Source organism: Eriocheir sinensis, chromosome 5 (genome assembly GCF_024679095.1).
Source record: "Eriocheir sinensis breed Jianghai 21 chromosome 5, ASM2467909v1, whole genome shotgun sequence".
Lineage (NCBI taxonomy): Eukaryota > Metazoa > Arthropoda > Malacostraca > Decapoda > Varunidae > Eriocheir > Eriocheir sinensis.
Window position 1 is genome coordinate 18,610,721 of NC_066513.1, and position 27,461 is coordinate 18,638,181.

General features: G+C 43.4%; 1 protein-coding gene across 2 annotated transcripts in view; it reads left to right on the top strand.

The window, feature by feature from the left end:
- The window catches only part of LOC126984782 (limbic system-associated membrane protein-like), a 146,107-nt gene that overhangs the window by 50,321 nt on the left and 68,325 nt on the right, over window positions 1-27,461 (top strand). For both annotated transcript variants that reach the window (XM_050838871.1, XM_050838878.1), the window contains exon 3: window positions 20,568-20,728. In XM_050838871.1, the coding sequence (XP_050694828.1) occupies window positions 20,568-20,728 (161 nt within the window). The remainder of the gene's footprint in view (window positions 1-20,567; window positions 20,729-27,461) is intronic.

A 27,461-nucleotide genomic window follows, 5' to 3' on the forward strand; every position in this document is an offset into this window, starting at 1 on the left:
GTGGTAATGGTGGTGGTGGTGGTGGTGGTGGAGCTGGTGCTGATGTTTGATGGACGCATGTCAAACGAAACGCAATGAATCAAACATCGAATTGATCAAACATATGCGCATCTTTACGAGCGAAAAGCGTCACAGGGCCATGAATATACAGAAACAAAACACACGAAACAAATAAATTAAAGATATATACTAAACGTCAAACGAGAACAAAGAATGAAAAACTACCAAAAAATGAAACAGGTGTGAAATAAAATTGTGACAATGTTTTCCACGGTGATGCTGGCTATTATTTGATGACCAAAAACGAGATACAATTAATAACAAAACAAACAAAAAACTTAAGTACTCAAATATTAAATTAAAACGTTTTCAAGAGTCCTTCGTCGTATATATGACGTGAGATGCTATCTTTTTACCTACATTCACGATAACAGAACCCAAAACTGAATGAATAAAAATGCATAATTATGAAAAACAAAAAATCACAACTTAACTTAACGCACTGCATACGAATGACCAAGTAATTCTAGCAAAAAAATAAAACTGATGATAAGAGAACATATGCCACTGACTATATATATTAACATTTCAGACTAGATAACAGCAGTGAGGTAAAGAAATAGACATTCATCACAAAAAGCCAGAAATGCAATCAGCTTCCCCTCTACCTTGACCGCCTTTACTCATGTTCAGTATCATAGAGTTGCTATTTTGAGGTTGTCTCGGCAATTAGGACTGGATGCCTCTCCTTACGTAACTAGGAGGCTTTGGGGCTCGAACCGGCAATCCCAAAGCTTGACTCTAATCCACTCAATAAGTATTAAGAATATCTGCCACTCGTTATGTCGGCCTAGCAGACGGGATATAGATACAGATACATACAAGGTAAAGCCTCAAAGTGGTCAGATTTTCACCACAGATAAAAGTAATAACAAATAGTATGAGAGAACAATAACGCTCGAGGCTGACCTTAGATGAACTTTAGACGAGAAACCAAGAACATAACCTCGAAGAGATCAGATTTCTGCCACAAATAAAAACAATAACAAACAGTATGAAGAAGAGCTCCTGCCACGTGCTAGGATGACTTTTACATGTACCCCAGACGAGCTATCAAGAAGAAAGCCTCGAAGTGATCGGATTCCCACCACAAAGAAAAACAATAGCAAAGAGTATGAAAAAAGAACTCAGGTCACTCTCTAGACTGGCTTTTACAGGCACTCCAGACGAGATACAAAGAAGAAAGCTTCCGAGTGATAGGATTTCTACCACAAATAGAGATATAGCCTCGAAGTGATCACATTTCCACCACAAACAAAAACAATAACAAACAGTATGAAGAAGAACAGTCTCGCTTTAGACTGACCTTTACACGCACTTCAAACAGGAAACAAAGAACCAAGCAACAGAGAAACCAGACACACACTCACCCGCACACAAATACAAACACAAACATCCACACACACGCATCACAAGCCTCGAGAACCAGTGGGTGTACATGGCTGGCTGGCTGGCTATACATGGCTGGGTGGCTGGTTGTACACGGCTGGCTGGCTGGCGGGTTCGTTGTCGAGGCCGCATAACAAAAACACGGAGCTTTAGATCAACGTGATGGATCAGTCCCATTCCCTCCCGCCGAGCAACCACCAATCACGGTTTTTATGCCCCAATAAATCACCAATCACATGCCTGCTGAGGGGAGCGAGGGAAGACTTACCCGTGAATTAACCAGCGATGTGCTTTGAGGACGGAGACAGACGGGAAGGGAGGGAGGGAGGGGGAGGAGGAGGAGGAAGGAGAGAGGACGGGGAGAGGGGCGTGGCTTATCCGTCATGCTATTCTGGACATAGTATTGAGTGACTCCAAGGGGAAGGAGGACGAGTAGGACGAGGACGAGGAGGAGGAGAAAGAGGAGGAAAACGAGGACGAGGGTGAAGAACAGGAGTAGTTGGAGGAGGAGGAGAAAGACGGAGAGGAAGAGGCGAAGAAAGGAAGCAATAGAGGATGGACGAGAAAGGAAAGGGTTGGGAAAGAGGAAAGGGAGGAAAAAAGCAAAGCAATAGATCGTGCAAGAGTAAGGAAAGTGGAAAATGGGAAAGTAGGAGAAAGGGGAAAAGGAGGAATAGGAAATGGAGTAAGGGGAAAATAAGGGGAAGTAGGAGTAGGTGGAGTGGTCTGGCGTGGTCAAGAGGAAGAGGAAAAGGAAAAGCAGGAAGAGACGGAGGAGGGGAGTGAATAAGAGGTAGTAGTAGTAGGAGAGGGAGTACGTGGCGTGGTCTGGCGAGGTCCAGGAACCGCACATGTGGTCTGGGGGTCTGGCGCGGGTGTCTGCTGGGTCTGGCTGCTGAACTGACCAAGATATAATCAAGGAGAATGGAGGGTCGGTGTAGCGAGGGAGGCGCCTGGTCCGGCACCATCACCACAATGATTTATGATATTATATCGCTAACGAGGGGCGGGGGGGGGGGGGAAGGGGGGAGGGAAGGAGGATTAAGGAAGGAGGTGAGGGTGATGGAGCACTTCGAGGAGGGAGGAGGAAAGGGTAGAGGCGCCGGGAGGGGAGAAGAAGGGAGGAGGATGGACGATCTTGAAAGAATGAGGGGGAGGAGCTCGTCTGATGGGCATGCATTTGTTAACATTACCGGACAAGGGGTGTTTTTGGCCTGTTTTCCTCCACGTCTTCACCTTAAGCTCTCTCCATACACTTACTTAGAGGAGCATTTATTCCTTCCTCTTACTCTCCCTCTTTCTCCTCCGCCTACGTCCTTCACTTTCCTTTTCATCCATTTATCCTCCTCTTTCTTGTCTTCCATTTACTATTCCTCCTCGTACATTCTCCATTTCACTTCTTATTTTATTTATTCTCCTCCTCTTTCTTCTCCTCCATCTATTAATCCTCCTCCTACGTCTTGCACTTCCTTTTCCTCTACTTATTCTCCTTCTCTTTCTTGTCTTACATCTACTATTCTTCCTCCGACGTCCTTCGTTTTATGTCTCCTCTCCTCTTTTTCTCTTCCATCTACAATTCTCTCTCTCTCTCTCTCTCTCTCTCTCTCTCTCTCTCTCTTTCCCACTCTTTCCCTTTCTTTCTTCTTCCTTTCTCTCTCTCTCTCTCTCTCTCTCTCTCATTCCTTTTTAAACATATACACAAAATCATATACATAATTATTTTTCTCGCGCGGAGCCAAGCAATTCCAGTCTTTGCGCACCTTCGAGAACCCGTTTATTCCGTGACATATTTACAACTTTCAAAACACGATTCACTGCACCGTTAAACATTCTCTCCTTCATTCTGAACCTTCACCCAAAAGCTCTGAAGGAAAATGAGAACCCCCGACAACCCTCCCCAACCTCCCAACTATAAACCCCACTTCCTCCACCTTCTTCCCCTCCCCACCAGTCCACCTTCCACTTCCCGGGTTAAAGAGAAGGTAGATAAAAAGTGGATATAGAAGCATAATCACGAAAAGGCAAATATTTCCACAGTTCTCAATACTACCTTTCAGCAGCAACGCCAATGAAAGGAGAGAGAGAGCTGCCGTGTGTTTCCAGGTTGCATATCAGCGCTGCTTAAACACCTCTTCTGCAACACGGATTTAGTCTTACCAGCTCTCCTCTTTGTGCGTGTGCGTGTGTGTGTGTGTGTGTGTGTGTGTGTGTGTGTGTGTGTGTGTGTGTGTTATTCAAATTACTGGAACGAAATGGAGTAAAGGAGGAGAAAGAGGAGGTGGAAGAGGAGGAGGAGGAGGAGGAGAAAGAAGCGGAAGAAATAAGGGGAAAGAGGCTTGGGATTACGTATCAAACATGCATTTTCTCTCTCTCTCTCTCTCTCTCTCTCTCTCTCTCTCTCTCTCTCTCTCTCTCTCTCAGCCACCCACCCACCCACAATACAGAGCCTCAAACGAAAACACAACACCCAAGCAAGCGAGACAAGACACAACAAAACCAAATAAAAAGAAAACACAAAAAAATACCGTCACAAGAACACGCGGAAGAGATAAAGGAATAACGCGCACGAAACCGAGAGCCAAGAAAGGAAAACAAAATCGAAGCACGAGGCGTCAGGTCGGCCAGGAAATTAGAATGGCCAAGGAGATCCCGCCCAAATGCTATGAATATAAAAAAGGGGCGTTTTATTCAACATTTCTATAGCTCTGGGGGCGTCTTGGGTTGGAAAAGAAGACGGGAAAAGGGTGAGGGAAGGAAAGCTTTTAACTGAAGGGTGGGATAGAGGCATAGGGAGCAAGGAAAGAAGGAAACGGAGGGAAGAAATGAACGATAGGACAGAAGGATAAAGCGATAGAGGTGGAGGAGGAAAAGAAGATTGGAAAAGAAGAAGGGAGAGATCTTTTAACGGAAGGGTGGGACAGACACATAGGGAAGAAGAAAAGAAGGAAACGGAGAGAACAAACGAAAAGAATGATAAAGCGAAGGAAGAAGAGAAGGAGGAGGGGGAAGAGAAGGAAAAGAGAACAGAAAAGAAGGAGGGAAGGAGAAAAGAAGGAAACGGAGGAAACAAACGAAAAGAAGAATAAAGCGAAGGAGGAGAAGAAGGAGGAGGGGGAAGAGAAGGAAATGAGAACAGGAAGAGAAGGAGGGAGGAAGAGCTTTTAACTGAAGGGTAGGATAAAGGCGTAAGGAGTAAGGAAAGAAGAAAACGAAGGGAACAAACGAAAAGAAGAATGAATCGGAGGAGGAGGAGGAGGAGGAATAGGCGAGAAAAAACAGTGTGGGAAGATCTTTGGAGGGTGGGACAGAGGAGTAGATAGGAAGAAAAGAAGAAAACGGAGGAATAAAAGGAACAGTAGGATGAAGCAACAGTGGAGGAGAAGGAGGAGGAAGGAAAAGGTAGAGAAGGGAACAAAGGATATAGGAGAAAAAAAAAGAGAGGTAGAAAGGGAATGTGAGAAGAAGTAGGAGACACGGACACGGATGAAATAAAAGGAAAGAAGAGGAGGAGATGAAGAAGGAAGAGATAACGGATGTGTATGAAGAGAGAAAGGGTTAGGAGGAAGAGAAGGGGAAAGAGGTATACAAGGAGGAGGAGGAGGAGGAGGAGGAGAGGGAGGAGAGGGAGGAGGAGAAAACAAGACGCATGAATATGTAAAGGAAGAGGACGGCGAGGAGAGATGAAAAACTGCTTCGGTTCACATCTCGAATTGATAATGAAGAATTTAATTTAGTACTCAAATCACAGCCTTTTCAAGACAGTTTTTTCCTGCCCTCTTCTCTCCATTTTCCTCCTCCTCCTCCTTCACCTCCTCCTTCACCTCCTCCTCCTCCTCCTCCTCCTCCTCCTTCTCCTCCACCTTCTTCATATTCTTAATTTTTTTCCTTATCCATTTTTTCATTTCCATGTTTTTCTTCTTTGTTTTTCACCCTCTTTCCCATTTTCTTCTTCATTTCCTCCACCTCCTTTTTCTTCTTCTTCATCTTCATCTTCTTTTTCTTTTTCTTTTTCTTTTTTCTTTTTTTCTTCTTCTTCTTCTTCTTCCTCCACCTTCATTTTATTCTCCACTGCTTCTTCCTATTCGTCATCATTTACTTTATTGCTCTTTCCTCACTTCTGCTCCTACCTCTCCTTTCCTCCTCCTCCTCCTCCTCCTCCTCCTCCTCCTCCTCCTCCTCCTCCTCCTCCTCCTCCTCCTCCTCCTCCTCCTCCTCCTCTTCTCTCCCCACATCCTTGTTCAAATTATACTCCATCTTTTCATAGCCCTCATTTTCCGCCTCCTCTTCCTCCTCCTTTTCCTCACTCAGACTAATTTAAACCACCAAATCACACCTGTACACTAGCGAAACACCTTTGCAATTAGTGTTTAAGGTGTGGCACTTGTGGCTCCCCCGGTGTGGCGTTCCCCAAGGTGTGTTTTAACTTGATGCTCTGAGTGTGGCTCGAAGTGTGTCTTAATGAGTTAGTGCGGCTCGGTGCAGGTAATGTGGCTACTGTAGGTCTGTTATTGCCTTGATTTAGGACTCCTTGTGGTATTAATGTGGGCAACTAAGTGTGGGTAGTGTGTGGGGGAGAGAGGGGGTAGGGGAAGGGGGAGGAGAGGGGAGTGTGTCTGTGTGTATGTTAGGGAGGGTGGGAGTCTTTGTTCATGTGCGTGTTGGGAGATAGGTTTTGTGAGTGTGTACGTGTGTGTGTTGGGGGTTCTGCATAAGTGAGAGAGAGGGGAACGAAGGGGGTATACAAAGAGCTGGGGGAGATAATGATGGTAAAGAGGGATAATTAGGATTAAATGGAGGGAAGGAAAGTGGTGAAGGCCGACAGGCAGGGAAGGTGTTAGGAGGCCTCATCAGCGCCAGCAGGTGAAAGAGTATGAGATGAGGGACGAAAAAAGAAAGAAATATTAAAAACATAAAAAAAGACAAAAATGATCGGAAAGAATTAAAAGAAAGAGATGACTACTTGAAGACAGAAAACAATGAGAAAATACCCAAAAAAAAAGACAAAAATGATCGAAGAGAAGTAAAACATGGCCAAGAAAAAAAACAGACACCAGCAAAAACAAAAGCCCAGAAACGAATGACATACAAAAGAACATAAACAAACAAAGAACGAAACGATGATAACCAGAGAACAAAGAGGAGATTAAAATGAAACAAACAAACAAGATAACAGTGAAAAAACAAAGAATATAGAAATCAAAGAACGAAAGAATGGTAACAAGAGAAGATGGAGAGAGAAAAAAGAAAAAAACAAGCAAGGTAAAGAAGAGATACAAAAAAAATATAAAAATCAAATAGCAAATGAATAGTAACAAGAGAAGAAAGAAAAAAGGGGAAAAGAAGATAACGGAGAGATACGAACTAGACCCACACGAAAAATAAAAACTAAGGCAGGAAAAAAAAGACTTGCTATAAACGCCAGATGATGCTGGAGGCTGCTCGGGCATCTCTCCACGCGTCATCTCCCGAAAACTCGAGAGTGAAGCAAATTTCCTCCTCCACCACCTCATCACTGGGGGCTGAACGTGAGGCGGGAGATGAGGGAGGCTGAAGATGAGGGAGATAAGGCCAGAGAAGATAACACGGATAAGAAGAAAGGTGAAGGGGTGAAGGAAGTCAAGTGGTTGCGGCTAAAGATGAAGATAGGGATAAAAAGGGTAACACATATGAGAGGCAAGGTGAAGGCAAATGGCAACAGCTAGAGACATAGAAGATAGGGAAAGAAAAAGGTGACAGGTAAAAAACACGGAGAAGGTAAATGGCAGCGACTATAGATGAGAAAGATAGAGTCAGAAAGGGTGAAGGGTGACAGAGGTAGGGAATAAAAGGTGAATGCAAGTGATGGCTGCCAAACATGAGGAAGATAAGGCCATGGAGGGCAATATAGATAAGGGACAAGGTGAAGGCAGGTGATGAGGCGGCTTAAGATGAGGAAGAAAGGGATGGAAAGGGTGACACAGATGAAGAGCAAGATGAGGGTAGGTGGTACGAATGAAAAATCAGGGAAGGGTAACGAATAAAGAAGATGGTAAAGAAGAAAGTAAGGAATAAGGAACCAGGTAAGGGTGCTTCCAATGTTAAAGGGGAGAAGAGGATGGGGAGAAATGGGGTGCAAGAAGGATAAAAAAAAGAGAGGAACGGAGAAACAGGAGGGAAAACGAAGGGAGGGGTATAGTAGCAAAATAAAGAAGTGGAGATGGGAGGAAAGGAGGTATAGGGAATTAAGGAAGGGAAAGAGAAAAATGTCAAATAGAGGAAGAGGAGGAGGAGTTGAGGGTAAGGAGGTAAGGGGAAGCATGCAAGAGAGTTGGAAGGGAAGAAGGGAAGATAAATTGAGGGAATGTTAATGAAAGAAATCAGTGTGAAGAGAAGGAAGAAGAGGAGATATGAGGCAAGGGAAACCAAGGGAGAACAGAGATTGAAGGGAAGGAGGAAAGAGAAATTAGGGAAGGAAAATAAAAGAAATGAGTGTGGAGAGAAGGATGAAGGGAAGGTACGAAGAAGCAAGGGAAGGGTAAAGTGGAGAGAGGGAGAAAGTGGAGGAAAGTGGAAGTAAAGGGGGGAAGGGAGGAAGAGGGGGTAAGGGGGTTTAAGGGGGGAAAGGTAAGGTCATCAGCGCCAGGTCGTAACTCTGCTCCTTGTGTCTCTCGCCGCGGGTGTTCATTACCTGTGCTAGGACCAGGTGAGTGAGGGATGGCTCCTCCTCCTCCTCTTCCTCCTCTTTTTCCTCCTCCTCCTCCTCCTTATCCTCCTCCTCCTTATCCTTATCCTCTTTCTTATTCTTTGTTTCTTCTTTTTCTTTTTCATTTCTTCTGCTTCTTCTTCATCATCATCCCTGTATTCCTACTCTGATTCTGAATCCACTTCCACCACCACCATCTCCTCTTCCTCCTCGTCCTCCTCCTCCTCCTTCTATTAATTAGCACCGTCATCAAAAGCAACGCCCCCTCGTACAAGAGCGCTGTACCTTTACTCGAATAACTTGTCAACACAGGAACATACATGCTAATAATGTATCAAAGACTACTACTACTACTACTACTACTACTACTACAAATAATAATGATAATAATAATAAGAAGAAGAAGAAGAAGAAGAAGAAGAAGAAGAAGAAGAAGAAGAAGAAGAAGAAGAAGAAGAAGAAGAAGAAGAAGAAGAAGAAGAAGAAGAAGAAGAAGAAGAATAGTAATAATAATAATAATAATAATAATAATAATAATAATAATAATAATAATAATAATAATAATAATAATAATAATAATAATAATAATAATAATAATAATAATAATAATAATAATAATAATAATAATAATAATAATAATAATAATAATAATAATAAAAATAGTAATAAATAAAGATAACAATAAGATCACTCGGCTTTCCAGGTATTGAAAAATCGTCGCTACTTAGTTTTCTCATTAACAATAATTAAAAACAAGACACATTTAATCACGAAATATAATTACGCTCTCTCTCTCTTCGTCGTGAAATAAAAAATGTTTACTAACGTGATGATATAGATATATGATCTAACTTTTATTGCCCTTCCCTCCCTCCCCCCTCCATATCTCTCTCTTTTTCCTCCCTCCCTCCCTCCTTCCTTCCACCTTCCTATCCCTCCATCAATCCATTACTTGCTAACGAGGTGGAGTAGAGCCTAGGCCACTTAGGTACAGAGAGAGAGAGAGAGAGAGAGAGAGAGAGAGAGAGAGAGAGAGAGAGAGAGAGAGAGAGAGAGAGAGAGAGAGAGAGAGAGAGAGAGAGAGAGAGAGAGAGAGAGAGAGAGAACGTACGACACTTTGGGAGATAATCAAACCGTACGCCAGACAGGACGACAAGCACGATAATGAAGGGTCTGCGTCCTCGGTTTTGATTACCTTGTTGACAGGTATGCTGGAAACGCCCGTGTGTGTGTGTGTGTGTGTGTGTGTGTGTGTGTGTGTGTGTGTGTGCGTGTGCGTGTGCGTGTGTGTGTGTGTGTGTGTGTGTGTTAAACAATCCCCTCGGAACTCCTTTCTATCTTCGACTATCTTTTTTTACGTTTTTTCCTTTCTTTTTCACCTTCTATATTTCTTTTTTGTTTGTTTGTATGTGTGTGGGTGATAGAGAAGAACTTCCATGGAGTCTTAAAAGGGCTGGCATACATACATACAAACATACATATACGCACACTTATACATTCATATATATTCACTTTTCATGTTTGCTAAGAATCCCTGAAAACATTAATGTAAATTCGACATCAGCGGAACTCCATAAGTTGACGGGACGCGAGGGGAGAAATTTTAATATGCCTGGGGTGCTGTTTCTTGCTCGACTCCGTCCATTCAATATTTACATCGCGAGGAAGATTGTTGACAACTTCATTTTCATCTCTCTCTCTCTCTCTCTTATCTTTCTTACCCATTATTTCTTTCTTTCTATCGGTCTTTCTTTAACTTTTTTTCTTTCTTAATTTCTTTTCTTTTCTTTCTTTCTGACTCTCCCTCTCTCAAATATTTTTCTTAGTTTTCGTACCTTTTCTTTTTACACTCTCTCTCTCAGACCGACAACACACTTTCTCTTCCTTGCAATTTCCGCTCGCGATGAAATTATAAGAAAAGAAATCTTGCATTCACTCTCCCGCCCGACAAACTTTATCCACGAACTGATTCTTATTTATAAAGAGAATGTGGGAGCTGAGGAGGACGACGACCCAAGAGCAAAAAATTAAAAAGAAAATAAATCACCGCGGTATTGGCAACATGTTATTATACTTGAAGAAACGAACATGTCATTCACATTTATTCACCAACTATGTAAAAATGAAGAGAGAGGAGGCAAAGGAGGAAAGAGGCAAAACAAGAAGAGGAGGAAAACGTGTAGCATAAAGACGAATAAGAGGATGAGGAAGAAGAAGAGGAGGAGAACGAGACCAAATAATAAGGAGGAGGAAAGGATAAAGTTACTAAGAACCCGAAATTTCTTCCTTTACTGACGAGGGAAGCAGCTCAAGGGTAAGAAGAAAAAACAGGAACAAAAACAGCATAAAGACGAACAAGAGGATGAGGGAGGAGAGGAGGAGGGGGAGAAAGAGAGAGCAAGTAAATAGGTGAAGGAGGAAAGGTTGAAGTTACTGAGAACCCGATTTTATTTTTTTTATTTTTATAACGAGTGAGGCAGCTCAAGGGAAAGAAACAATAACAGGAACAAGGAGGCCCGCTAGACGCTGCTTCGACGAAAGAAAACAGAACGAGAGGCCAACGGAGAGGTCAGTTTCGGGTAGAGAGGTGTCCTGATACTCTCTTCTTGGCCTTCCTAAACAAAATCTAAACATAATACGGGCAAAAAAAGACATTGCAAAAAAGTGATCTCGGTATCGTAGACGACCTTTGACGTATAAATAAATAAACACAACAGTGTCAACTACGACACGTACTAGTTTGTGAAGCGGCTTAATCAAGGAGGCGTTCTACAACTTTTGAAAATAATCACCGAATGTATTGAACGCTCCCAAGATGGCTAGTTGCGTTATTTGTGATACGAGAAGGTCAGCTCGTGAACTTTGAAAGCCCTGATGTGTGGTTACTTTAGTTAGCTATCAGGTAGTTTAGTTAGCTACAGTACCCGTAACTGCCTGTACTCGTTTTCACTTGAATAGAACCTACTCAAGAGAGGTGTGTTTCCGTTATCCCTCAAGTACATACACACAACCTACATGATGTATAAAGGATATTCAAAGAGGTTTCGAATAAAAATAGGAAGAGCGATAGATACACAGATATAGATAAAGAGATAGATAGATAGACAGATAAATAGATAGATAGATAAATAGAGAAAGAGAGAGATATAGGATAGGATGGAATGAAATGGATGCGGTCACAGACACAGGCAAATAAAAAGAGAAACAGAGGGAGAAGGAAAGAATCAGAATTTATAAACGGCATAAAGGAAATAAAAATTGATAGTTTTCACCTGAGAACAAACAGTGCATGGATCTTTTTACCTCCCCCCTCTCCCCTCTCTCTCTCTCTCTCTCTCTCTCTCTCTCTCTCACAGCCTAACGCTACAGACCAAAAATCGAACACGGTCTTTCCTTTCTTCCTACAACACGAGCCAAGGGAAGGACACCTAGTTACAGAGGGGCAGCGTGGCCCTTCATCTCCATCCAGCATCCAACATCCGACCCAGCCCAGCACAGGGACTTTCTCGGGCTAGCAAAGGTGGATGCGAAGCCGTAGGGAACACAGCGAACGTGAGGGAGACCAGGTGATGAAGGGAGGAAGGGAGGGAAGGATAAAATGAAGGAGAAAAGTGAAGGAGTGGTTGGGAAAAAGCTGGCGTAAAGAAATGGGAGGAAAAGAGGCGAGTGAAAAGATGGGATATGAAAGGCCGGTGCATGCAATCAGAGAGGTGAGGAGACATGAGATATGAAAGGCGATAAGCGAGGATGAGAAAGAATACGGGAAGTGAGAAGAACAAGTCGGATGGAAAAACTGCTAAAGGAAAAAATAGGAAAACGAGTAAGCGCAAGGTAAAAAAAAAAGGAGGAGGAGGAGAAAGGGAGGGAAGAGCAGGAGAAGCAGAAACAGACACAAGAGGATGAGGAAGAAGAGTGGAATGGGAAGTAGGAATCAAAATAGGGATAGGCAAAAAAATACATAGAGGAAAATGTGTATGAGCACCAGAAACAAGAACAAGAGAATGAAAAGAAGAAGAGGAGCAAGATGAGGAAGAGGAAACAAAGAAAGAGGAGGAGGAGGAGAAAAGAGTGAATGAATAGCAAGAAGAGGAACAGGGGGATGAGAAAGAAGAAAACCGGGATGAGGAAGATGCTGGAAAAGAGAAAGAGGATGAGAAAGAGGAAACGAAGAAGGAGGAAGAGGTGGAGGAAGAGGAGGAGGAATAGAGGGCAAGGGAGGAAGGAAGAGAAGAAGGAGAAGGAGGAGGAAGAGGAGGCCATGAAAGATGAGGAAGAGGAGGAGGAGGAGAAGGAGGTTATATAGCCCATCTTTCTCGCCTAACAAGTGACCCAAACTTTCGCCATGCTAACAGTCTCACGAGCCATTCTTCTTGCTTTCAAACTCTATATATAGTTTATCTTGAGCAACAGCGGCAACATATCAAAACTCCTACAACTCCCTTTCTTCATATCCCCTTTCATCCTCTCCCCTTTCATTCTCTCCCCTTTCCCTCTTCTTCCTCCTCCTCCTCCTCCTCCTCCTCCTCCTCCTCCTCGCCTTCCTCTTCCGCCCCCCCTCTCCCCTCTTCCCACCCCCCTCCTCCTCCTCCTTCTCCTCCTCTCCCTCTTTCTCCCCCTCGTGCTCCTCCTTGTTCGTCCCTCCCTCCCACATCTGCCCCTCTCCTTCCCTTTCCCCCTCTTCCTCCTCCCTCTCCTCGTCCGTTCTTCCCTCCCCCCACTCACCCTCCCTTTCTCCTCCACCTCCTTCCTCTTCCTTCTCCTCCTCCTCCTCCTTCCCATCCTCCTCCTCCTCCTCCCCAACATCCTCCTCTTCCTCTCCCTCTTCCTTCTCCTCCCCCTTCTCCTCCTACTCCTCCTCTCCACCTTCCACCTCTTCCACAATTTCTCCCTTCCCGCTCTCCCCTCCCCCCTTCACCCACCCCTCCTTCTGGTCCCTCTCCTGGCCGCCATGTGCTTGTCATTGGTGATAGTCAGGTGCGTTATATTGACAGGTATTTTTGCTCCAAGGATAAGAACAGGACGAGGGTGTGTTTCCCAGGGGCAGGGGTGGGCCATATATCAGACAGGATTGAGGCGTGTATGGCAAGCGAGGGATCGAACCCCATTGTCTTTCTCAGCTGTGGCGGAAACGACATTTCCCGTGTGCCAAGCGAGGACCTTCTCCGGCGTTTTAGGGAATTGTTAGGTAGGATTAGAGACGCTGGTGAGTCGCCAGTAGTGTGTGGCGTCCTGCCAAGGAGGAGCGTTGGCGATGGATGGCTGTCCAGGGCGATAGCAGTGAGCAGCAGACTTGCTGAGCACTGCGAGCACAATGGGTGGCTGTTCGTCGACAACTGGGACCTCTTCTTTGGCAACGACGCCCTCTACGCCCGTGACGGCATACACTTGACGTTCAAGGGTGTTGAGGCTCTCTCAGACTCCCTTGAGCGAGCACTTAGTACCCTGAGGGATTTTTTAGTATAGACGAGGGGGGGAGGAGTAATGAGAGAGGACATCTAGCTCATAATACAACCAGGAAAATTAGAAGTAATTATAAGGGAGTAACAGAGGGCGGGCTAAGAATCTTCTATACTAACAGCAAGAGCCTCAGAAACAAGATAGACTTACTAAGGGGTAAAGCTTGTTCAGAAAATGTTGACATAATAGCGATCACTGAGCCATGGATAGACACTGCCAATAAAAATTTTAGATCGGAATTTGAAATAACGGGTTATCAGATGTTTCACAAAGACAGAAGGGGCAGAAAGGGAGGAGGAGTTGCGCTATATGTTAAAGACTTACTTAAATGTTTAGTTAACAATTCAGTCAAAACTAACATGCATTCAGAATCAGTTTGGGTGGACGTTTACAAAGGGAAAGAAAAACTAACTCTAGGAGTTATATACAGGCCACCCAACCTTAACAGACAGGGCACGAGTATATTACTACAGGAGATTGACAGGGCGAGTAGGAGTAAGAATGTCTGCGTAATGGGGGACTTTAATTATAGGAATATAGACTGGGAAGACCTAGTGGGTGACCTGGAAGCCGAGGATTTTCTTGAAGTTATACAAGATAATTTCCTTAAGCAGGTAGTTATTGAGCCTACCAGAGGAGATAACATATTAGACTTAGTCCTAACTAAAAATGGAAACTTGTTACATGAGCTGGAGGTGGGCGGAGAGTTAGGAAATAGTGACCACAGAACGGTTCGTTTTAGCTTAGACTGGGCAGTAACCCGCGAACCAAACCCAGTGTTAGTGCCAGACTTTAGAAAGGCAAATTACAAGGGGCTTCGAAGACATCTTGAAGGGGTAAACTGGGATAATTTAGGGATTCATGAGGGCCAGAACTGTGGGTTGGAGAGCCAGGAGAACCAGGTAGAAATGTCTTACAATAATTTAGTTAGAGTAATAGTAGAGGGGCAAGGACAGCATATACCACAGCGAACACTTAGAAAAGAAAACAATGACCCTAAGTGGATGACTCGTGGACTAAAACACGAGATAGGGTTAAAGAACGGAACTTATCAGAAAATAAAGAATGATGAAACACATCTCAGGGGCCGAAGCGTCGAACTATCTAGATTAGTGAAGAGAACACCAGGATAGCAAAAAGGAATTATGAGATTAAAGTAGCAAATGAGGCGAAAAGTAATCAAAACAAAAACAAGGGAGAAAATTGGACCGCTGAAAACAAACACAGGGGAGCTAGTGGAAAATTACGAAAATATGAGCACATTGCTGAACGACTACTTCCTTTCAGTATTCACACAAGAGGATCGAACGACTATTCCGGAGAGGGTTCAGGTGAACGAGGGCGGGGATGGCGATAAATTGAGGGATGTAATCATTACCAGGCAAGTAGTTCAGGATGAGATAGATAAGCTTAAGAAGAATAAGTCGCCAGGTCCTCACGGGATATTTCCGAGGGTATTAAAGGAATTAGGTGATGTACTCAGTGACCCACTAATACGCTTACCTAACTTCCTACTTACACTAATACTGGTTATGTGCCCAGCCTATGGAAAGTAGCTAATGTGACGCCGATTTTCAAAAAGGGGGACAGGTCAGCTTCTTCAAACTATCGCCCAATTAGCTTAACATCGGTTATAGGCAAGATGCTGGAGTCCATAATAGCCAGGAACATTCGGGAGCATCTAGAAAAACATAACTTAATTCACGACTCGCAGCATGGGTTCACTAAAGGTAGGTCATGCCTCACCAATCTCTTGTCCTTCTACAATAAAGTATTTCAGGCGGTAGACAGATATGAAAATTATGATGTAATCTATCTTGATTTTAGTAAAGCGTTTGACAAATTTCCTCACCAACGACTGTTGCTTAAATTACAGGCTCACGGAGTAGAGGGTAAAGTTTTGAACTGGGTCAAGGCGTGGCTTGGCAATAGGAAGCAAAGAGTGCAAATCAATGGGAAAAGATCTGACTGGGGATGTGTTACGAGTGGGGTCCCACAAGGTTCGGTATTAGGTCCACTTTTGTTTATTATTTATATCAATGACTTAATACAGGAATTAGTAGTGATGTCAGTAAGTTTGCAGATGATACCAAGATCGGCAGAGTAATTGAGTCGGATCAGGACGCTAGTATTCTCCAGGATGAACTAAATAGATTGTATGACTGGGCTGATAAATGGCAGATGGAGTTCAATGTAGGGAAGTGCAGTATTCTGAGTGTAGGTAGGAACAACCCCTCTCATAGCTATTGCTTAAATGACACTCTCATAAGCAGGTTTGGGTGCGAGAGGGATTTAGGGGTCTTAGTGAGCTCTGATCTCTGTCCAAGGGCACAATGCATTCAAGCTAGAAATCGAGCAAATAGGGTACTGGGATTTATTTCAAGGAGCGTAAGCAACAGAAGCGCCGAAGTCTTCCTCAAACTATATTTAGCATTAGTTAGACCTCATCTTGACTATGCGGTTCAGTTCTGGTCACCTTACTATAGAATGGATATCGAAATGTTAGAATCAGTGCAGAGGAAGATGACTAAGATGATTCAGGGGTTGAGAAACTTGCCATACGAGGAAAGACCAAAACAGTTAAACTTGCATTCTCTAGAAAGGCGAAGGGTGCGTGGAGACATGATAGAGGTTTATAAATGGATGAAGGGCTTTAATATGGGGGATATTCATAAGGTTTTGTTGGTAAGAGAACCGGGTAGAACACGAAGTAATGGGTTTAAACTGGATAAATTCAGATTCAACAGGGACATAGGCAAAAATTGGTTTACTAACAGGGTTGTGGATGAGTGGAACAGGCTTAGCAGTCATGTGGTGAGTGCTAATACAATTGTCACATTCAAAAATAGATTAGCTAAATTCATGGACAGCGATATTAGGTGGGGTTAGATACACGGGAGCTTAGGGTCAAAGGAGCTGCCTTGTACAGGCCTACCGGCCTCTTGTAGACTCCTACGTTCTTATGTTCTTATACTCCTTCAACTCCCTCTCTTCATTCACTGCACCTTCCTTTATATATTGTTCCTTTTCTTTCTCTCCCCTTTCATTCTCTTCCCTTTCCTATTCTTCCTTTTCCTTCTCTCTCCCTTCAATGATTGCATTTCTTTCCGTTTATTTATATTTCTCTCCCTTCCATTAATTCCCTTCCTTTTATTTATTTCCGTTTTTCTTTTCATTTCCTTCTTTTCTCAGCTCTTCACGTCCCTTTCGTCTCATCCCCTTTCTGCAATTCCCTTCTCGTCATTTTTCTTCCCTTCCCTTGATTTCCCTCTTTTCCATTCCATTATTTTCTTTTCTTCTCTTTGCCTCTCTTTCCTTCTTCTATACAAACAATCTTCCTTCATTTTCATTTCTTTCTCTGCCCACGACTTGAACTCTTTCAAGAGGAGGGTATCAGACTCCTCCCGAAACTGACCTATCTATTAATGTTTACTTTTTTGTGCCCTTGAGCTGTCTCCTTTGCTGTAAAAAAAAAAAAAAATACTCCTCCCTTTCTTTTCTTTCCCGTTCCTTTTCTCCTCTACTGTTCCTTCCTTTTCTTCTCTGGCTTGTCATCTCGCCTCTATCTCTCGTGTCTTCCCTTCGCTTGTTGTCTCGTCTTGTATTTTTTTCACTTCCTTTCCCTTCCATCTCATGCTCGTTCATCACTTTTGCCTTTCCTGTTTTTATCTAAGTCCTTCCTCCATCCATTTTTTTTTTTTTTTAACTTTCCTCACTCCTCTCCTTAACGTCTTCCCTTTCCTCTCCTCGTTACTTAATATCTTATCTTACTCTTATTTTTTTTTTTTTTACTCTTCCGTGTCTTCCTATTTCCTTTATGAAGTACCTCTCCGTAACAAACAGAATAGTCTATCTGTATCTATCCAATTCTCGTTTCCATCTATTCAAATCCTTCCTGTCATTCTTTTATGTTCTTCGTTCCTTCCCTTCTTTTTTCCAGTCCTCCTCCTCCTCCTCCTCCTCCTCCTCCTCCTCCTCCCTATCACGTCACCACTAGCTCAGAGATTTAGTTTTTCTTTCACTTTTTCTCGTCTTTTTCTTAACTCATCCTCACGCAACTTGGATCCATTTGTAAGCTTTCCAGATTTCTTTGAGTTTGGCCTTTTAATTCGTATTTTCTGTGACGGAAATGAAAAGTTCAGGAATGATTAAATGCGAGGATGACGAGTAGGAGGAAGAAGGGGAGGAGGAGGAGGACAAAAAAAACGAGAAAATTAAAAAAGAAAATGGAGTGAAGGAAGAATGAAAGGCTGAGTACTGGCAGAAAGAGGATTGAGAAGGACGACAGAGAAGAGAGAAAACGGCTCAGAAAAATAAATAGAAAACCACGAGGAAATGAGAAAACCATGAGGAAATGAAGAGAACGAAGAAAATATTGAAGTGAAATTCGAATGCTAAAATTAGAACATGCCCTCACAAGTTTGGGACAAAAAAGGAAAATAAAAGGAGGACGAGGATAAAAATAAGACTATAGTAAAATGAATCAAGAGAATGAATACAGAGGGAACGATGAGGAAATGAAGAACGTACGAAACAATAAAACAACGACAGCAATAATAAAATAGGAACGTGACACCCATAACTTTAAAATGATGAAGGAAAATAATAAAAGCAAAGGGAGAAGAGAATGACATAAACAGCACATAAAAACAAAATAGGTGAGTAAAGTCGATTAGAATATATAGACAGCAAGCAAGGGCAATCAGAGTATATATAAATGACACAAAACAAAACAAGATCAGTAAGTGAAAGGGATGAAGACTGAAGAGGATATAAACAACACTAAACAAAACAAAAATAAGCAAGCAAGTGCGATGAGAATATAAACAAAAAATATATATAAGAAAAATATAAGCAAAAAAACATAATATAAACACAAAATAAACAAAACAAGTAAGTTAGGGCGATGAAAATACAGACACAGCAAAAAACAAAATATAATAAACGAGAAAATAATAATAGTAATAACAAAACATCTTCGCGCCAATCACAACTTTAATAAACGTACCCGTGATCTCACTCTCCGGCGGTCGCGTCTTCAGAAACAAAAGGGAAAACAAAATATCTGCATTCACGAGCACGAATAAAAACACACATAAAATCTTAATTACTCTGAAACAACGGGAGTTATTTTAGACAGTCCTCTTCACCTGCTTGTGAAAGGGAAAGGATGAGGGGAGGGGGGGGGTGGGATGCGAGACGTAGACACACCTTTTACCTGTTCCTGTTTCACCTGTTTCTCTTCTTTCTCCCTAAATTTCAACTACTCTTATCTATTATTATGGGAGACGAAACAGGTAGAGATGGAGGAGTGCGGACAGTATAAGCTTCCTGTCTAGTATCCCAAAAAGCACCTGAGACGCAGAAAATTCTATAATGAAACTGAAAGCGATGAAAGATACGGAGAAACGCAGATAATGATATAATGAAAGTGAAAGCGATGAAACAGAAGGAAAAAGACGCAGAAAATGATATAACGAAAGTGAAAGCGATGAAACAGAAGGAAAAGACGCAGAAAATGATATAATGAAAGTGAAAGCGATGAAACAGAAGGAAAAAGACACAGAAAATTATATAATGAAAGTGAAAGCGATGAAACAGAAGGAAAAAGACGCAGAAAATGATATAATGAAACTGAAAGCGATGAAACAGAAGGAAAAAGACGCAGAAAATTATATAATGAAACTGAAAGCGATGAAACAGAAGGAAAAAGACGCAGAAAATGATATAATGAAACTGAAAGCGATGAAACAGAAGGAAAAAGACGCAGAAAATGATATAACGAAACTGAAAGCGATGAAACAGAAGGAAAAAGACGCAGAAAATGATATAATGAAAGTGAAAGCGATGAAACAGAAGGAAAAAGACGCAGAAAATGATATAATGAAAGTGAAAGCGATGAAGGAGAACGACGCAGAAAATGATATAATGAAAGTGAAAGCGATGAATCAGAAGGAGAAAAAGGACAATATAAAACTGACTCCACCCGAAACTGACATCTCACCTACTTCCCTAGAAACCTACCTGACTATGTGCAAACTTACCTATTTACCTACACAAGTAACCTTACCCTCCATCCGATCAGTTCCTCTTACCTCCTTTAATCGCTTTTAGTATCTAGCAGGCATTTCTGTAGCTGATTTTGTTTTTTGTCCTTGAGCTGCGTCCCTTACTCTAAAAAAAATATACTATAGGAGACGATACAAGGAGAGAATAAGGAGTGAAGACATTATAAGCCGTCTGATCAGCATCTCTTATACACCTTAAACGACACGAAAGAGAAATGAAAGTGAAAGGGAGGAAACAGGAGAAAGAGAACGAGAGAATACACATGATTACATAAACTGAGGGAAAGAGAAGCAAGGTAATAAATAACGTCTCTCTCCTTTTCCCCACAAGGTAAAGAACGTGTACACAGTTTGCTATACCTTTTTATTCCTCTATTTGGTTTACATATCATTATAACTTTCCGTAAAACTCGCTGACTGTCATTTTTTTTCAGGAGCTCTCAGCCGTAAAATCAATTATGCGACGTCGTATCTCCAGAAAAATAAAAGTTAAGAGTAAAATTGTAAAGGTACTCTGTGTGTTTAGATTCATAATTAAATACACACACACACACGGACACACTCATTTCTCATCTCTCTCTCTCTCTCTCTCTCTCTCTCTCTCTCTCTCCATAAAAACACGTTAAAACTAATTTCAATCCCATTCACATTGAACATTATTTATTCATTCATGTATTTACTTATTCCTGTTTTTATTTATATTATCATTTATTTATTTAGTCCTTTATTTTACCCATTATTATATTTATTCATTCCTGTAGCCCTGTAACTCTCTCTTCCCCGCCACACACACAACCCCATGCTCACCCTCCTTAGTCCTCTAACCCACACAACCCACACACAACCTCACTCACAGTCCCTCCCAAGCAGTGTCACCTCAGTATATAACCCCTTTGCTCTCCCTTCCGCAGGTGGGTTATCGAGGGAGCAGCCGCCTTCACGCCCTGAGCAGATCTGGGACAACCCTCTGCTGCGCCCCGCCTTCGACACAAACACCACCACGGTTGTCATCACCTCCACGGGCCGCGCCGCCTACCTGCACTGCCGCGTCAACCACTTAGGCAACAGAGCAGTAGGTGTTGCCCTGATAAACCCGAGGCTGTCTTCAACTTCTCAAAATCCACCACTGAATGCTTCTCATGCTATCTCTTATCGTGTTTATCTTGCTATCTTTTCTCTCGTTTCTTTTGCTTACTTCTGTTTCTCTTGCGATATTTTTTTCCTGGTATTTATATGATTACAGGTCTTTCAAATTTACTAACTGCAAGCTCCATCACTCCCTTGACAACGCTGCAAACGACTTTCTACTTAAGCTAATGCAACAGTTAATTAGCATCGTCAGTCATTAATCCTTTGCATATCCTTCCTTTATCTGTATTTATTCTTTCCTAGGACTTAAACATTATCAACAGGAGGGTATTGAGAGACTTCAAGCTATATAATTTTTGGTTACTGTTGGGGGTCATTTATCCTGTAATTTTTTTAGAAGCTGTGTATTGAGGGGTTTTCGAGTTTTGTTTTGCCCTTGGCCTGTTTTTATTCCCGTAATTAAGCGGGTATTACAAATAGTCAGGTACGCCTGTTGCTGTGGGAACAAGCACCCCCGAGAACACTATTGGCTCTACAGGCAGCGACAGGTTAGTAATTACTGTGGACAGGAGCGCCAGTTTATAATTAGTTAGGTACGCCAATTAGTAAGTGAAGTGAGAACTCTTGGCACACTTCAATTATTAGCAGGGTACACCGGCCGCCAGCAGGTGAAGTGAGGACACATGCACCGGTGAAATATCAGACATGAAGGGTAAGATGTGAGCTAAAAGGTGAAACTAAGACAGGTGTGCACGATAGTCATTCCAGGAAGGTGATGGTAATGAGGTACGGAAAGGTGTGCCAGAGTATTTTCAGTCAGGTAAGTCACATGATTGCAGGTGAAGTCAGGACAGGTGTGCCAGAGTATCATCAGTCAGGTATATATACAAAGGAGCTATTCTGACATGTACGACTGAATTGTATATGTGTAAGCTTATAAGTATAACCGTATGCGTATAGCGTATGTTAGCGTGGGTAGGGAGTGAATGAGTAAGAAGTAATGTATCTGTGAATGTGTACGTACAGAGGAAGGCGGAACCCTTACACATGTGGCTGAGTCCTGTGTGTTCGTCCCGTATATCTCGGCGAGGGATGCTGGTAATTTGACGCAACATTGCATCTCCCTCGGTAACGAAAAAACAAGCATTACCCCTCACTCCCTTCATTCCTTCCACTTTCCTTCCTTCCTCTACATTACCCACCTCTTCCACCTCCCTCTACATCTCCCCTCCGTCTTCCTCCCCTTATCCACCATAATTTCCTCCACCTTCCTTTCTCCCTCCGCCTTCCTTCCTTTCTCCACCTTATTTCCCTCATCGACCTTACTTCCCTACTCCGTCTTCCTTCTCTTCTCTCTTCCCCGCCTTACTTCCCCTCAGGCCTCCCTTCCTTAGTGCCAATTCCTCTTTTGTCTCTTCCCCTCCCCCTTCCTCCTCCCTTCTGTCTCCTTCCCTCCACATAGCAAGAGACGGTACAGCAGGAGGCATTGAGTCATCCAAGCGCACCACACTCAGTTCATTGGTGTGTGTGTGTGTGTGTGTGTGTGTGTGTGTGTGTGTGTGTGTGTGTGTGTGTGTGTGTGTGTGTGTGTGTGTGTATGTAATTCACCTCTTGGTCTGCTTCGGGTCTCTCTCGAGACAACCAGCCGTTCCCCTACGGAAGGAGCTAAGAGCTCAGTGACCGATCTTTGAGGAGGGCTGAGACCACTCACATACAACACACCGCGACAACGAGGTCACAACTCCTCGCCTTACGTCGCGTACCTACTCACTGCTAGGTGAACAGGGGCTACACGTGAAAGAAGATAAATCCAACTTATATTCACCCGGTCGGGGAATCGAGCCCCAGTCCTTCTGGTTGTGATGCAGACGCTCTAACCACTGAGCTACTGGGCTGTGTGTCTAGTATACATGGGTGTGCCTATATATGCAGGTGTGCGTGAGTTCATATAGAGTTTTATGTGAGTGCATCATTTTTACTCGAGTCCCATTTCATGAATTACTCCGGCGCGCTAACAAACAAGCACCTCGTTGTGTCAGCTCTTCATATTTACTCAAAAAAACGTGTGTGCATTATTAAAAAATCCACCTTCGCTATACCGTGTTGCGTGAATCAAATTTAGGTGCAGCTATCACTATTCCTGCGTTGTTTACTGCCTATTGATACACACACACACACACACACACACACACACACACACACACACACACACACACACACACACACACACACACACACACACACACACACACACACACACACACACACACACACACACACACACACACACACACACACACACACACACACACACACACACACACACACACACTCGCACGCACACTCACACACACACATCCTCCTGTCCTCGCTCTTCTCTCCCTTGTTTATATACGGATAACAATCTTCCTCCATCACTCCCCTTCCCCTCCCCGTTTTCTGCACGTACTTCTTGCAGCATCACACAGCGTTCTCAAGCTTACTTTCATGCTGCTTCCCTTTGCTCCCTTCCGTCTCTTTCTCTTCCATTTAGTCTCCCGTCTTATTTGAACACGTGTCCCCCACTTCTCCTCGTCCCAACCCAACCTCACCTCCTCTTCCTCTTCCTCCACACCTGTACCTGTGCTCCTATTACCTTCACTAGCGGCAGAAGGAGGAGGAGGAGGAGGAGGAGGAGGAGGAGGAGGTGGAGGAGGCAGCGTCACATCCCCTCCCAGTCGCGTCTTGCACAGAGTACCTTCCATTACACCCACGCCTCGCACTGCTCCTTCATTAGAGCTTTTTAAAGAAGACAAAGAGTGCGAGTCTGGTACACCACTCCTAACTCGGCCCCGCAGCCGAGGGAGCATTACGGGCACAACAATGGCCTAATGCAGTCCTCGGCCGCGCTAGATGCCGGATATTCACCGCAGGCAAAATGCGACGACACAGAGGGAGGGAGAGAAAGAGAAAGAAAAAGAGGAAGAGAGGTGCAAAATGGGAGGAAGAGGAATGAGGGCAGAAAGAGAAGGGGAAGAATGAGAGGGAAATATGCTGGTTATGTGTGCAGAAGAGAGAGAGGAGGATTGTAAGTAAGAATAAGGAAAAAAAGAGTAATGTGAAGATAAAAGGAAGAGGAATGAGGGCAGAAAGAGAAGGGGAAGAATAAGGGGGAAAGATACTGGTTACGTGTGCAGAAGAGGAGGAGGAGGAGGAAGAGGAGGAGGAGATGTAGGAAAGAAAAGAAAGAAAAGTGTAAAAATGGAAAGAAGAGAAATGAGGGCAGAAAGAGGAAGGGAAGATTGAGAAGGGGAGGATACTGGTTACGTGTGCACAAGATGGGCAAGAGGAAAGAGGAGGAGAAGGAGGAGGAGGAGGAGGAGTGAAAAATGGGAGGAAGAGGAATGAGAGCAGAAAGAGGGGCGGGGATACTGAGGAGGGGAAGATGCTGGTTACGTGCACACAAGAGGAAAGAGAAGGGAGGAAGAGAAGGGGTAGAGGAAGGGGGGTCTGTGTGCCTGAATCTAGGTCAAGGTGAGGGAGTAGTCTGGTGCGTGAGAGTAAGCAGAGACAGGTGTGCTTGTGTGAGCCGCGAGAGCTGAGCGGGGAGATGAGATGAACGACGGGAAGGAGCGAGACTGAGAGAGCAGAGGCAGATTTACATGGAGAGAACTTGTATGCCTTGTGTATGCATGTATGTAAGTATGTATTTATGTAATTATGAAATTATGTCCCAGGGTAGACTAGATGCCATGATTTAGGAATGAGTCTCGACATGAGGAATAATTAACGAGGAACACATTACCCGACTGGCTGAGCTGTCGTCCATCTTCACCTGTTAATGAGAAGAGGAGGGGAAGATGCTGGTTACGTGCACACAAGAGGAAAGAGAAGGGAGGAAGAGAAGGGGTAGAGGAAGGGGGGTCTGTGTGCCTGAATCTAGGTCAAGGTGAGGGAGTAGTCTGGTGCGTGAGAGTAAGCAGAGACAGGTGTGCTTGTGTGAGCCGCGAGAGCTGAGCGGGGAGATGAGATGAACGACGGGAAGGAGCGAGACTGAGAGAGCAGAGGCAGATTTACATGGAGAGAACTTGTATGCCTTGTGTATGCATGTATGTAAGTATGTATTTATGTAATTATGAAATTATGTCCCAGGGTAGACTAGATGCCATGATTTAGGAATGAGTCTCGACATGAAGTTAAATATTAATAAGTGTGACACAGACAAGAATGACACGGAAAAAAAAGGGAATAATTAACGAGGAACACATTACCCGACTGGCTGAGCTGTCGTCCATCTTCACCTGTTAATGAGAAGATAAAAACACGTTATCCATCTACCTTTCAAGAATCTAAGTAATCATAATACAACATCAAGGAATAAAGATAGGGAAAAGTTACAAACATTATCCATCTACATTATTTTCAGGTATAAAACATGTTAAATAGTATAAAAAAAAATCAATGTACTCTTCAAAAATCTCAATAATACAGATAAATAAATAAATGACTAAGTATAAATGAACGTAAGGAAAACACAATAGAACCAACTGGCTGAGCTGTCATTCGTCTCCATGTATAATACTTTAAGGAAGAAGAAACAAACACTCGATTCATCCATCATCGATTCATCCATCATCCAAGATTGCAAATAATAGCGACAACGGCTTCGGAGGAAAACTAAAAAAAAAAAAAATAGGACGAGGAAAAATAACCTCTGAAAAATAATCTCAAGTGACTGACTGAGCTTGCACGTGTATAAATAAAGCCTACACGTATAAATCCTTTGAAAATAAAACACCCAAACGCTACATCTGCACATGCATCCATCCTCACATTTCCCACGAAAATAATAAAAACAAAACTTAAAACAACTAAAACAAAGAAAACTAACGAAAAAAACACCATTGATTTACCATACTATACTCAATTGTTTATACGTTTACACACACATACAAACACACAAATCATACACACAGAAAAAAAAACGCCACGCACACATACCCCCCCCCCCCCCCACACACACACACGACCTGTCCCCCACACACACTTCCTCCCCGCCACCACACACACTCCATCCCACTTCCACCTCCAACAAATAGAGGAGACGATGGAACGAATGATAAAGAAAATTCACGATCCACGGAGACACCAGCAGCCTCGGGGCGCGCTCAATCCGGGAGACACGCAGCGAAAGCAATGAGAGAGACAAACGACAAGAGACCTTTAAGATGCCGCCCCTGCCCTCCCCTCCGCCTGCGCCTTCCCCAACAGCCCCCGGAATTCCTCCCAGCAGCCTTGTTATACTTCACCGGCAGGTTACCAGACTCCCCCTCAGTCCCCAGCCGTGCATACCGACACCTTTATATTTCTTGCTCACTACTCTGCCTGAACCTTCCCACAGCACTCCCCAAGAACATTCATATCCCTCAGCAATGCCTACCAACCACCCTGCTTCACCTGTTCACCCATTTAACCTGATCCTCCCTTCTAACCGTAAGAAAATCACGAAGGACCTAAGAAGCGATAAAAAGCGGAACAGGTTAGAAGAAGAAGAAAAAGAAGAAGACGAAGAGGAGAAAGAAGAAAAAGAAGGCCCCAGGAAGGAACCTCAAGAATCTTCTACAGTCCCAGCAAATACAATAACCTCCCTAAAAGCCCTAACCTAAAGCATTAAAATGCTTCCCTTTACACCTCCTCTCAATAACTTTCACGGCATTCTCCAGAAATCCTAAGACCCCTTCAGCAATCTCCTAAGAACATTTAGAAGCTCCTACATCACCACAGCAACGATTATTAACACCTAAAATTCCCTTACAACCCCCAAGAGTCTCCTAGCGGTACCCCAAACACTCATATCATTCGGCCTCCCTCTACCCCCATCTAGTCTCCTCCATTTATTCGCCTGCAAACATGGAAACCCCAACCTCACGAAACAAAAATAGGAATCCATGAGAGAGAGAGAGAGAGAGAGAGAGAGAGAGAGAGAGAGAGAGAGAGAGAGAGAGAGAGAGAGAGAGAGAGAGAGAGAGAGAGAGAGAGAGAGAGAGAGAGAGAGATAGAGAGAGAGAGAGAGAGAGAGAGAGAGAGAGAGAGAGAGAGAGAGAGAGAGAGAGAGAGATAGAGAGAGAGAGAGAGAGAGAGAGAGAGAGAGAGAGAGAGAGAGAGAGAGAGAGAGAGAGAGAGAGAGAGAGAGAGAGAGAAGAATACGACAACGAAAAATCAAGAGAGAGAAAGAGAGAGAAAAATGACACAAAGAAGTATCAAAAGAGAAAAGACAGAAATGCAGGGCTAAAATTGCTTCCTTCCCAGTCTGCGCTGCTCACTTAAGCTCATTCCCGTGTCACAATACCGCGGGGACGGGGATTGTGGAAGCGGAGGACGGAAGGGCCATGAGGGGAAGGCGGGACACAAATACACCAGGAAATTAGTCTTTCGTTGGCGCGCTGTGATCTTACTCGAGGAAGGCAGGAAAGCGGCGAGACGTTCCCTGGAGGCCGAGGAAAGGTGCGAGGTGGATAAAGGGCGAACATGGAGTTAAAAGAGTGGGAAAAATAGTTGATTGAAGGTCATTTTTCAAACCATAATGAAGGGAATAGACGCGTAAGCATGAAGGAAAGAGAACGCAAAGGGTACAAGATGGAAAATGGAAGAAGGGCAAACATGGAAGGGAAAAATATTGGTGAAAAATACGTGATTAAAGGTCATTTTCCGCCCCATAATGAAGGGAATAGAGACGT